This window comes from Aplidium turbinatum, chromosome 12 (assembly GCF_918807975.1).
Source record: "Aplidium turbinatum chromosome 12, kaAplTurb1.1, whole genome shotgun sequence".
NCBI lineage: Eukaryota > Metazoa > Chordata > Ascidiacea > Aplousobranchia > Polyclinidae > Aplidium > Aplidium turbinatum.
Genome location: NC_137483.1, coordinates 893598 through 906465, shown reverse-complemented (window position 1 = coordinate 906465; position 12868 = coordinate 893598). Strand labels below are relative to the sequence as shown.

Sequence of the window (12868 nt, the reverse complement as noted above, 5' to 3'; positions counted from 1 at the left end):
TCCTGACAAGATCTTTCCTTTCTGCTGGTCACGCTTCTTCTAATGTTGGGGGGAGCAATTCCAGACAGAATGTGCAGCGACGTGATGTTGGTTGGTTTGTGACAACCTGTAATCAGACGGCAGCTTTGGTTCAATATGGGGTCAATTTTCTTGGCATGGGCTGAGCTTTCCCACACTGGGCAAGCATATTCTGCAACCGAATAGCATAAGGCTAAAGCAGTTTACCGTATTGTGTCAGGGAGGGCACCCCAATCAGAGTTTCCGAGTTTCTATAAAATATTATTTCTAGAAGCCACCTTAGCTCTTACTTTTTCGATATGGGATTTGTATGTGAGGGACCTATCTAGTTTGACACCGAGGCATGTTGGATTGATGCAGTGTGCCAAGTTGGTTCCATTCCAAGAAATGTTTAGTTGGCGTGATGCATCCCCGGATCTAAAGTGGAATGCGCAGACTTGAGTTTTATTGGGGTTGGCACGCAGGTGGTTGTCCGTGTAGTATGTTGTCAGCCCATCCAGAGCATCGCTAAGTACTCTCTCCGTGGAAGTGAAGTGTTTGTGTTGTGTTGTTATACACAAATCGTCAGCGTATATAAAGCTTCTTGTACCAGGATGGATTGGTTGGTCGTTTGTATAAATGTTGTACAAGATGGGGGCTGAAACACTTCCTTGTGGTAGACCATTTTTCTGCTGTCTCCATCTGCTATTCTTTGGTGTAAGACAGCATAAGCAATAAGCATTCAATCAAAGGATATGAACTCGGAAAATGAAACTAGTGGTCGAGTCTATTCATCCAAATAGGCAACACAAGAGTCGAACTATAGAAATACATCTGACACGGTCATCGAGAAACACTGCCTTCGTTTGCCACAGAAATAAATGTATCCATCATATCTACAGCAAGCAATGTATTGTCAACCTCAAAGTCAATAACCCTAAACACTTTTCTTAAACAAGGATAGCTTACTGTACTTCTGCCACAACTCACAGAAAACATACTTTTCTTTTTTGGTATGGTTGCTTAGCCTTATTTAGCTTTCGCCAACGTTACATCAAAATAAAACCTTGTTGAAAATGATAGCAATGCAAAAAAGAGGACATTTGAGCATTTTCATGTGTCCTCGGAGGACAATTCATTTTTTATGAAAAAAGAGGACAAATCCTCCTAAAAGAGGACATATGGTAGCCCTAACTTTGTGCCCCTGCCCAGAAAAACATCGTCTCAAAAAGCCCAGATATGAAAGAGTTAAGATAATGGCTCGGATCACAATGCGGCCAAGCAGTGTGGTCATTTTCAATTGGTTGCTTTCTTGCAAATTTGACTTGGCAGATGACAGGAAATTGCAATCATCTTTGAATTATTTAAAATGGTTTGAAAATTGAAAAAATACAAAGTTTAACTTTTAAAGATGGCGAAAATATTCTTTTGGAAATGTGAAATTAAGGTGATGAAAAGAACGCATCAATTTGTTTCGTCATAAAATGAACAATTTATGAGAAGCAGGCGAATGGACCCTCCAACGAATTTGAAGCATAAGCGAATGTCATCGTGTCGATATCTGTTGAAGGTGACCGCGTATCGTCATGGTAACAAACAGAGATGACGTCAGACTAATGTCCATAAGCCACAGGAAGAACAAAGAGAAGCAATGATCATGGTTAGTGGGGTGTGTAGGATTGTACGCCACTGCTGATGGTGCGTGGTAATCGATTGCATGGAACAATTAGATCTCCAACATCTTGTCATCGTAACTGTGACGTCAGCTACCACAACATGGAAAAATTACAACCAGCTTTATTTCCTTCATTTCGTCATCCAGTATGACTTCATCAAGTGGCTACACCAGCGCTCCTAACCTTTGTCGAGTCACGGGCCATTTCTGCTATCAAAAATTCTCGTGACGTCACTGTGGAAACTTTGCAATAAAAATATTCAGATAAGATAATTAATACAGTAATAAGAAAAATGAGTGCAAAATAACGTCAATAAACAGTTCCCATAATTGGCGATTTGATTTTAAAATACATCCTCAATCTACTTTGTTAGAAATGCAAATTTTTTTATTTTTTGCATCTACCTCCCCTCTCCTGTCTTACCCTCTCCTGTTCTCCTCTGCCCTGTCTCTGGCACAAACTAAACCATTCTGATAATGTGGTTGGAATGCGATGGACCAATATCCAGTCCGCGACATCCTTCTAGAAATCTTCAACGAAACTGGAAAGCAGAATCGACAACGCAAAATGTCGACAAATTGACAACTCGTTTAGATCAATCTATAAAACTAGTTGATCAAAACGCGTCGGCTTCTTGAACCAATAGCTTCAGGTTCACTGCCCGACTTAGGTGGTGAAAGATTTATTGTATTCCATGAACAACACCAAAAGATTAGATACATCTTCACCAACGCTACTCAGACAGTTCTTTACGCAAAACTAACGTCAACAACTGAGTTTGGCAGCGACCTGCAACTTGGAATCGAAGACGCGAAGGTTTGCGTCCAAGTGTGACGTCACATAGGCAACACAATAAAACGTGTTCATTAGCAGGCATTGAAAGCTGCTGTCTGTTTGGGAATGTAAAAACGTCATTTGATCATCATTGCCGTCATAATGATGCACTATGACCACCAGTTGGGATTGACTTATCCATTCATTGGCATCACTGCCACCCGAGAGGATGGGCCGAGTGCTTCTCCTCGTTGTGATTGCAAAACTGACGCAACAAACGTCATTATGACGTGACTTATCTCAAAGTTTCAAGTAGTTGGTCTGTCTGCACCAGGGTTGTCAGATTGGCCCTTTTGGGGCCAAATTTCACAAATTTGGCTCTTTTTAGAGGCAGTTAACTCCAAAAAAATTTGTTTGGCCCCTTGGCCCTTTGTTTTCAATATTTGGCTCTTTATGGAAGCAGTTGGCACATACTATCAAACTAGCTATTTAAATAAATGTCTTTCGGAAATTGAGACTGAAAAGTGTTATTACGATGTTTTAGTTTGACAGTGCTTGGTGTATTTTATCAAAAGTTATCTGGCAACTCTTATCTCCCGAAGGTAGGTCACAGGAATCGTTCAATTCAGTTTTCGTAGTTTTGTAGTTGTACCATGAGCTAGCTAACTAGTACACCATAAGCTAATTCAATTTATGAGTATGGCATCTGCAAAGTGAAAGAGCAGTTATGATGAAGGGCGGAAGTACTGTACACTGTAGTAGATGAAGATTTGGAATTGTTCTTGTAGAATGTAGACTGTGTTGTTGCAATGTTGTGACGTTATTGACGTTGTTAACATTATTATGTTTTATTAGCAACGTTATTAACATTATTGAACAATTTGGCTCTTTTTTACCCAGTTTGGCCCTTTTTTCGACATTGGCTCTTTTTCTCAAAAGCTGTCTGACAACCCTGGTCTCAGTGATGGGCATTATCGGCGATAATTTATCGGCGATAATCATCGGCGATAAATTTTTATCGCTTATCGTTATCGCTCAATTATTTTTTCAGTTATCGTTTAACGATAAATTGATTATCGCCGATAAATTTTATTTCGGGTCAACACATGTGGAAAGACCATGAAAAGTAATATTTTTACTAGCCACCTAGTTAATGAAACTAAAATTGAAACCAGTTCTTCTTCAGTGCCTGAAGTGTATGTGCACAGGTCGTTGTCAAGGGAGGGAGCACGCCCCCCTGCAGCAACGGCCCTGACAACACAATAATTTTTAGAGTTGCAAATTGCAATGCAATGAAATGCATGCAATAAGTCTCTTGTTGTTTTGCTGCAATCGGCAATCGCGAGTGAATTTTACAATTAAAATGTAAGCGCACAGACAGTACAGATTCCTTTGAAGCGAAGCGAAAGAAATTGGCAAGTGGTTTGTGAAAGTGTCGCAATACGAGGCCGCTTTTACATCGGAAACATGGTCTTTCGCGCCACCTCACGATCAACTATTTTATTCTTGTGTTTTCTTTTTTCGTTGGAAGTGTTAGATTTTAGTAATTGTCGTAAAAAATGAAATCCCTCTCATCAAAACCTGAAACTTACTGTTTTAAGCGCATTAAATCTTTAGATGAGTAGATTAACTAAAATTGCAAGAACTTGCCTTGAGATGTGCGGTTACGTCACAAACTCAGTTTAAAAGACAAAATTCACACACAATAACAACACAAGATCGGTTATAGACTGTAAGATCGATTTTTTTCTAGCTTGGCGATATAACTTTAATCCAAAAATAATAACCAAATTCGTAAGTGCCATTTAACTTAAAAAGTTAGCTCATTTGTGCCGAAAGTGAAAGTAGCCTACTTAAAAAAAATTTTCGGAAAATTTAAATATTGCATAATTATGACCTAAAAAACATATCACAATTATTTTTTTCCTAATTGTGTTTGTACTTTTTGAGAGAAAAGCCGTCCTATATATAAGACGCTAGGCAAATCCGTCATCAAATTTCACAAGTTTCTTGTGCGTAATGCTTTAAGCGTTATTACATTTTACTTATCGCTCAAAATGATAAATCGGAAATGTCTTGTTCATGTCTTGTCATGTCATTATTGTCATCGAGCATTTTATTAAAATAAAAGTTCAAAAAATAAGCAGATGAAAATTAGCAAAGTAACACAATATCACTGAAACAAGTCATTTCGGAATATGATATTGCTTGAAGCATTTGACATGCAGACCGACATCACATTTTTTGCATTTTGTAGTAGTTTTTGCATGACAATAGGCGCATCGAGTTGCGTGGTAAAATTATGCTAACTACAGTATAACCTTTCTGATTTACAGGGACGTGCAGTCAGGGGAGGCAGGTGAGGCAGTGCCTCACCTGCCAACATCTGGCAAAGCAAAATTTATATCAAAGATATGGTTATCACAGAATAAATATTATTTGTTAAAAAGTGGTAAATATTGCACGTTTTTAGGTGCTTTTATTTGTGTGAATTGCTGTAGTCGTGCCCCCTTTCCCCCAAATTCTACGTTTCTTTACCCAAACAGTGCTTTAATTTTTTCTGTTTCTGTGGCGATATTCATATCGAGCGTTCACGTGGTCAAAATCGTTGAAATACGCGAGGAGAGGCAACGCCAAGCTGTGCCTCACTTCAGATCAGAAAACTTCTATACACTGCATTATGCGTGCCTTTTTCTTTTGCAAAGTCGCCCAGAAATCATCATGAACAATTTAGCTACGATTTGAGGCTTGCCTCAAATGTGACGTCACAGCTATGAAACCTTTTTCGTCAAGCTGGAATGCCAGCATAGCACGTGGTATGTGACTTCTTGCAGTGTAAAGGATTGTTTCTTATAAAACTTAACTAAAAAATGGAGGAAGATTTAGTATCAAATCTGAGAGATTTTTAAAAAATAAACTTTCAATTTCCAAAGTTGAAGTCATAAATAAAGGAAGACCGGTTCTAAATTTATAAGGTTTGCATCAGACGACTGAACAAAAAAAAAATAACTTGCAACTTTCAAAGAAATTGCTACTCAAAAAAGAAGTGGCTGTGGGGCTATGCTTTAAAAATTGCCTTTTCTGCTTTCCCTGTCTCTTGTTTTCAATATCTAGTGATAATGTTAGGACTAAAGAAGGGTCTGTATAACAAAGTCACAAATATTTTAGTCCAAAAGGATAGGCGCATGGATTTTATTTTTAATAAATGTAAAAACATGCTACTAATTTTTTTGATTAGTATGATACCATTTTGTTGTTAAAAATTTTTATTGTAAAAGTGACTTGAAAAAATTAGTGCCTCACCATCTAGAAACCTCACCGCACGTCACTGCTCATTTACCTATGCGACCAAGCTTACCTCAATCAAATATTTTTATTCCCACTAATACAGTGCCTAGGCTATATCATAATTCTTATCTCAACAACTCAGCGTTCTGTTTGGTGTTAGAAGTCTTGTCTCAGATTTCATAGAATTTAGACATACGAAGGCGAGCGTTCTGCCATTGCTTTAATGATGGTGTTCACAAAGAAAGCAAAAAAAAATTATCTGAAATTATCAGTAAATTAAGATAATTATGTTATTGTTCTTAAACAAACACGACTAATTTGACAAGCTTGATGGATTTCACAGTATGCACATTTTTACTACCAATAACGCTTAAGATTACTGATAAATTTTCAAGCATTTTGCGTTTTTGGGAAATTTTTCAATTATAGCTGACTTTGCTGTAAACAGCCCTTAAGCAGAAAGCAAAATACAAAGTTTGGAATTTTTTATGGTATTTTCATTTGATTTAATTATTTTGCCTACTGCACGTAAGCGGCAGTGTAACTCAATTGATAAAAGCATCCAACTGGTATCTGAAGGTATAATTATAAGCACGGCGGTTACCTCAGTGGTTTGATTCTGGATCAAGAAGTTGAAGATTCGATACCTACTGCCGCTGTTGTGATTCTATTCATGCATAACTTACAAAAAGTTTTGTCCCTTTACAGTATATTATGTTTGATTTTTCGTCATGTTGATGAAAACAGTTCGTGCTGCATGAGATGAGGCAGCGCTAATCAAAAAAAAAATTATCGTTATCGGACATTATCGGCGATAATTTATCGCTTATCGTTATCGCTTAACTTTTTTTTGATTTATCGTTTATCGTTATCGCTTTAGGCATTTTTCGTTTATCGATTATCGTTATCGCTTAACTGAAAAATGAGTTATCGCGCCCAACACTGCCTGGTCTGCACTGTCTAAGTACCAAAGGATCGGTCAACAGTGGTGGATTTCCAAAAAATTAGCTTACGGAGCGCTAGTTTTTTATTTTCCAAATGCACTAGGTGCCGTAGAAGAAATTTAGAAATATGTCTTTATAAGACTTTAAAACAACACACTTGATGTAGGCTACCTAAAACGTTGCTAAAGTAAGTATCATGGTCTATAGATGGTACAGCGTTGTTCAATGCAAATATTCATATTTTAGAGAAACAATAATACAAAAAAATACAAATTATAGCCTAGAAAAAAAAAAGATAAAAATTTGTTTTTAGTTTTTTCCACTTTTGATTTTTGATTTTTCAAGTTATAGCCTACAATTTTTAAGACACTTATCGTATTCAAAATCATAAAACCTCTGGCGACTTCGGGTCTCAATTGCCGGGTTACGCCCATGGCGTAATCAGGATCCAGCATACTTCGCTGGTTAAAAATTTCTCAGTGGAAGACGGATCATTCGTATAAAGAGTAAACTTGAAACAGTTACAGTGTGTAGAGAAGAAGCACGGTCAGATGTCAGTATGAGGTTCATTTGTGAAAATCCGCGCTCACACTCGCTCGATGAAATTGGAAGGGATTATAGTGACGTTATCAAATTTTGAAGACTCTGGGATCTTCTTTTTGTAGTTCTATATTCACGAAGTCCTTTCACAGCAGCTTCGCGTTCATCTAAGCGCAATCTCTTTGCCACTTCAATGATTTCGTTTTCTCCTTGTGTCATTAGGCTACTGTGTCCTCTGGCCAAATAGTTGAATCAAGTATTTTTCGGCTGTTAATAAATGACAAGTCTGTTGAATTCAACAAGCGATCTTGGATGAAATTTCCTAAGTGATTATACACCCTTCTCTGTTGGGTGAAAAATATCACCCTTTGGTAGGGTGGAAATGACCATCTTTCCCAATAGGCTATGTAGTGGGAATGAAAAAGTAGAAGTGGAATTTTTAGACCACCCCTAGAAGTGGTTAAAACTACACTTTTTGATTTACAGTGTAGAAGATGCGGGGATTGAATAGCGGGCTATTTCTGCAATTGTTTACATGTAATTCTACACCTTTGAACTCTAGTTTTCTTCAGAATCCTTAGCAATGCCATAATGTCGTCCGGGTTCGTTCCTTCGTGTTTCAAATAATTTTGCAAGATTATTAACTTTGTTATCTGCATCTCAAATAGTAGCCTACATGCTCTGTTTTACAATTCAAGGCTTAGGCTAGTTCGGATAATTCTTGCAAGTATTCGTACATCAAAGCCCAGTTCCAACAAGAAATCCGTGGATGTTATCTTCGACAAGAGTCCTTGATATTTCGCACGTTCCCGAGAATCTCTTGTGTCGCTAATAGCCACCTTTTTGAAAAATTCGACAAGTGCTGAGAAATCATTCCAGACGGCACTAACTGTGCGGAAACTCGAGGCTGCCCAATGTGTGTCCAGTAGGCCTACTCTTCCGATTTTCAACAACTGTACTTCAACAGCCGCTGCACATTCACCCAATTCCCTGCTATTGTTGGGAGAAGCGTGGTAAAGGCTATAGCGTTTGTCCATAAAAGATCGAAATCGATTCGAATTACTGACTGATTTTACAGCATGACTGTTACGGACAATTTTCATATCAAACGTCACATATAACCGTTGTCTACTAAACCTGGAGTCTTACGTCATGGACTGTTGCTAGAAAACAGCAGAGATTACATCATCGTTAAATCTTAAATTGCACAATCGCTTGCAGCTGCAGCATAACATTACATCATCGTTAAATCTTTAATTACTTAAACAGGTGTAAGCCAAACTTGAGCAGGTGTGAGCCAGACTTGAGCAGGTGTGGGCCAGGCTTGAACAGGTGCTTGAATAACTTATCATTGCCTATCATTGTTACATCACAGTAACTGCTTACGTGCGTTTGAAATATCGTAATTTATTCTCGACATTTTAAAATTGTTGCTTGAAGAAGTTGGTCGCAAATTTAACTGTTTTGCTTAGTGCTTGCCAGCTGGACAAAATTTCCGTCTTTTATCCAAGTCATTTGCACTGTAGTGACAAGTTTAGTGGTGTATCGCGTTGCACCCCAATTTCGACAGCCGTGGGCTATTTTTACAGAAATACACTTTTTGAATTGACGTTTTCGGAAGAGTGTTTCTTTTCGGTTATTACATACAGACGAACGGATCCGGAAACTTTATGTTACAATTTTCCCACGAAAAGATTATGGTTTACCGCTGTGACCAATGACGAACCGATAGTTCCAATATATGGTTGCACGTTACCACACCACAGTCCACAATGTCTGAAAATTCATCACGAAGCAATTTTGCTACACCATTTTTGCGACCTATCATCACAGCCGCGCCATCACATACAACACAACCAATCCAACAAGAAGATAAAAATGTTGTAGACATGCCATATGATTTTAGGCAGCTCTTCAGGGAATCATAGATGCCATTCGCCGTAAGACTAGCGAGCTCAACAAGACCAACAAAATTAATACATTCACAGGTTCGCTTCCGTCAAGACTGATACGAAGATATATCAGAGTGAATACCCGATTTAACGTGTTCGACTCATCAACAATTATGGATACTTTTACTGAACAGGGCAAAGCATAATAAGAGTATAAAATATTTGAGCTTCCGGAACGCCGTTCCGGAGAAGTCTATTTTTTGATCGAGCTTCCGGAGCGGCGCTCCGGACCCCTCCGGCTGAAATCCAGCCCTGTCGGTTAACAGTCTAAATACTTTATTAGAAATTTCTAAGAAAGTATTTAGACTGTTGACCGATCCTTTCGTACTTAGACAGTGCAGACAGACCAACTAAGTTAGTAATGGACAAAGGATCGTCGCAGCATAGTAGCCGCTCAGATAGTCAGGCAGATCTCCTCTATCAGTTTACTACTAGAGAACTTCAAAGTTTCAAGTATTTTTAAAATTTGAAAAAGTTTTTATTTGTTGGTCTTTGAGCCAGACTTTGTCAAAAGGATTCTAATTCTTTCTTGGTTTACCTCGACCTAGTCTGATCACATGAACGGCAAACGAAATAGGGGCAGACCACCAAGAATTCGGACTAATGATATTGAAGTCTGGTCAGGACTTAACTACAAAACAGCAGTAGAAAAATTTCCCAACAGAAAAACTTGGCGTCTCATTGCCTCCAACCCTCGACGAGAGGAAGGAACTTAATGATGATGAGACTAATGAAAGTTTCAACTGCTCAGCAACCAAAACGTTGGACTCACCTTTTCCTGTTCCGTGCCGCTTTTTGTTTGTCCTCTTCTGTTGCTCCAGTGTTTTCCACTGTGACGTCATTGTTGTCGTCAATAACGTCATCTTCAAGTTGCTCGTTGACGTAAATAGGATTGTGGTAAGAAGTGCTGACTGTAGTGACATCCATTGTATTATATATTCAACTAACTAACGTGGCAACACTGCTGCTAAACTAACTGAAGCAACACAACACTTCATTATTTGTTTGAACTAGCACATAACTATTGCGTTGCAGATTGCACTTTTAACCTGGTGTCAGTTAATGCTTATGTTGTATCTCGGTTCTTTAAGTTATTGATGCATGAAAGGCAGGAAATACTGATGTGGTTGCTATTTTGAGAAATTAGTGATAGTGCTATGTTAACCTCAGACAATTTATTCTGTCCCTTAATCCAGGGCAGTATTAAGGGGTAGAGGGGGCGGTCATCGGTCTTAAAGGACCCACTTTAGAGGGGGCGGTCATCGGTCTTAAAGGACCCACTTTAACGTTCCAAGTTTGTTTCTTTAGTTGCTAAAGTTCACTGCAGAACGAACGAAGAGTGAGTTTTTCTCACGTGATGTGAAACTTTATTCAGTCTGAAAGGAAATTATTTCGGTGAAACTTTATCCAGACGTGGAATAACGGAATAGAAATGTTTTGGCTAAAACTTGATTGCTGGAAGCACTGGGTAGTTTGACTGAGCTCCCCTCCCCCACTTACATCGGAAGCCTCACCGTCAACTTGCAAAGTTGATTTCTCTGAGCTCGCCATGGTTCACTGCCTGGTCACGTGATATCGATTAAATGATTGAAATGACCACGTGACTGCACTTGACGAAGGGAAACCTGAAAAAAATGAAAATTTTGTGGCTTTGATGTAAAATAGTTTGCTAACATTCCATCAATCATTTTATATTAAAATATTGCAACAATTTTATTTCCAGATGTAAAGAGGGATATCTTCCATGGAGGGGGACCTCCTTGACCCTTCTCGAAACCCCTGAGTGACAGCCATTGGTGCAAACATTCAAGATTCTCCTACTCAAATTCTGTAGCAACAAATTGTTCTCACTTCATGGGAAACCACAGGCCTTGCAGCTTTTAGAAGGCCTTGCAGCACAAATCGGAGTTGAGAACTACTCTACTTTTACGTTGCAGTTTAGCTCTAATTCGATGGTCGCATTACAGATCAGTATATTGTTCAAATGACATCTTAATTTCTTAGGGGTGCACCATGGATGGATGGTCATTTGCGTCGGGATTTAATAATCGCGATGAAATATCATCAGAGATTAATCGCTGGAAAATGAAGATTAAATAAAATCAATTTAACTTATAAAAGATTTTCACTGAAAATGACAGATCTAAGTAGCTGACATGTGGGCGTGGGAGACAATTCTCTGACAAGCTACATGTTAAAACTGGACCCTCAAAATAGAAAATATTCCTAATTAAAAACGTTATTTTGACCAAAAACGTGGCCAACGTGGCTTGCCCTTGGTACAAACTATCAGCAACGTCATTGGTTCAAACTCAGCATATATGAACTCACCTGTCAAATTGTTAATGTTTTCAACTTTATTGGTTCTTGCTTTCAGCGTTCTTATCTTTTCAGCAACGAGCAATAAATTACCCTATAAGTGGACACTTGAGACTTTCAAATTTCTACACCACCCTCAACAAAACCAATACTTGTTAAACCTTGACTAATTGTGACGTAACAAAACATTATGTTACAAAACAAAAACATCCTTTGAAACGGTTGCGTACAGAATGTAGGATTAGAAGACGGACGCAAACGCTTTGAAATCTGTGCTTTGCTGTGCGCTGGTGTTATTTGCATTTCAAAGCAGTTCACATTTTAAAGCAAAAACTATGCACTAAGACTAACATTAGTAATAAAAGGTTTCTACAAACTCTTAACCTCAGAATAAATAAAGTAAACAATATCACACCAAATCAGAAGAATCGGTTTATTTAAATACAGAGCTTTCGCCACACAAGTGTGGCTTCGTCAGTATAATCTGCAACAATAATAAAGAATGAAATACTGTTAAGATGATTATAAAATTTAATGAAAGTGTTAAAAAAGTAGATAATATAGTAAAAAAATAGAAAAGATCAAATATTATACATAACTATAAGACTTTAGGTCAGTAAACTAGATAATAAGGCGATAATCAACATGTAAAAATTCAAATCTATTAAAATTGTAATTGAAGAGAACTTTTAACTATAAAACTAGTTTCTACGTATTATAGCTCCTATCATTTGTCTGACTTCTAAAGATGACATAGCCTACACTATTTATTATCGTGATAGCAAGGAATAAAAACAAACTGAACCGCTAATTCAAACAGAACTAAATTCTAAGAATGTTGAGATGCAATGACATTGGCATAGCAACGATAGGTTAAAAGTAAAAATGCATTTCAATAATGATGTCATAATGAAAATTTTATATTAGAAATGAATTAAAAATGAACAAGGGAGTAGTAAAGAAAAAAACGTATTGAAACGTTTAAATCAATTAGTGAAAGAAAAAACTTAACCTCAGATCTGGCTTCTCGGTGTTATGGGAATTGCTAATCATCAATAATTGTAGGATCCATGTGAGAGGATTCAACCAAACGTATAATAATCAATAAAAATTCAACCAGGTTTGGTAACTACAAAAATTTATTGGTAGAGCTTTCGCCGCCGTAAAGGCGGCTTCATCAGTACTCTTATTCAAATAGAATCAAAATATTTCTATTTTAAAATCATTCTATTTGAATAAGAGTACTGATGAAGCCGCCTTTACGGCGGCGAAAGCTCTACCAATAAATTTTTGTAGTTACCAAACCTGGTTGATTTTTTATTGAAGACTAACACTGTCTAAACACTAACACTGGTTCCTGAAGTCCAACACCATCGCC

General features: G+C 37.7%; 1 protein-coding gene across 1 annotated transcript in view; it reads right to left on the bottom strand.

The window, feature by feature from the left end:
- Positions 1–12282, bottom strand: part of LOC145780767 (solute carrier family 4 member 11-like) — a 41042-nt gene extending 28760 nt beyond the window's left edge. Inside the window, exons 1-3 of the mRNA XM_082592395.1 lie at positions 11503–12282; positions 10686–10796; positions 9944–10082 (exon numbers count right to left, since the gene is read on the bottom strand). Of these exons, the coding sequence (XP_082448521.1) occupies positions 9944–10082; positions 10686–10722 (176 nt within the window). The 5' untranslated portion in view covers positions 10723–10796; positions 11503–12282. The remainder of the gene's footprint in view (positions 1–9943; positions 10083–10685; positions 10797–11502) is intronic.
- Between the last annotated feature and the right edge of the window lie 586 nt (positions 12283–12868).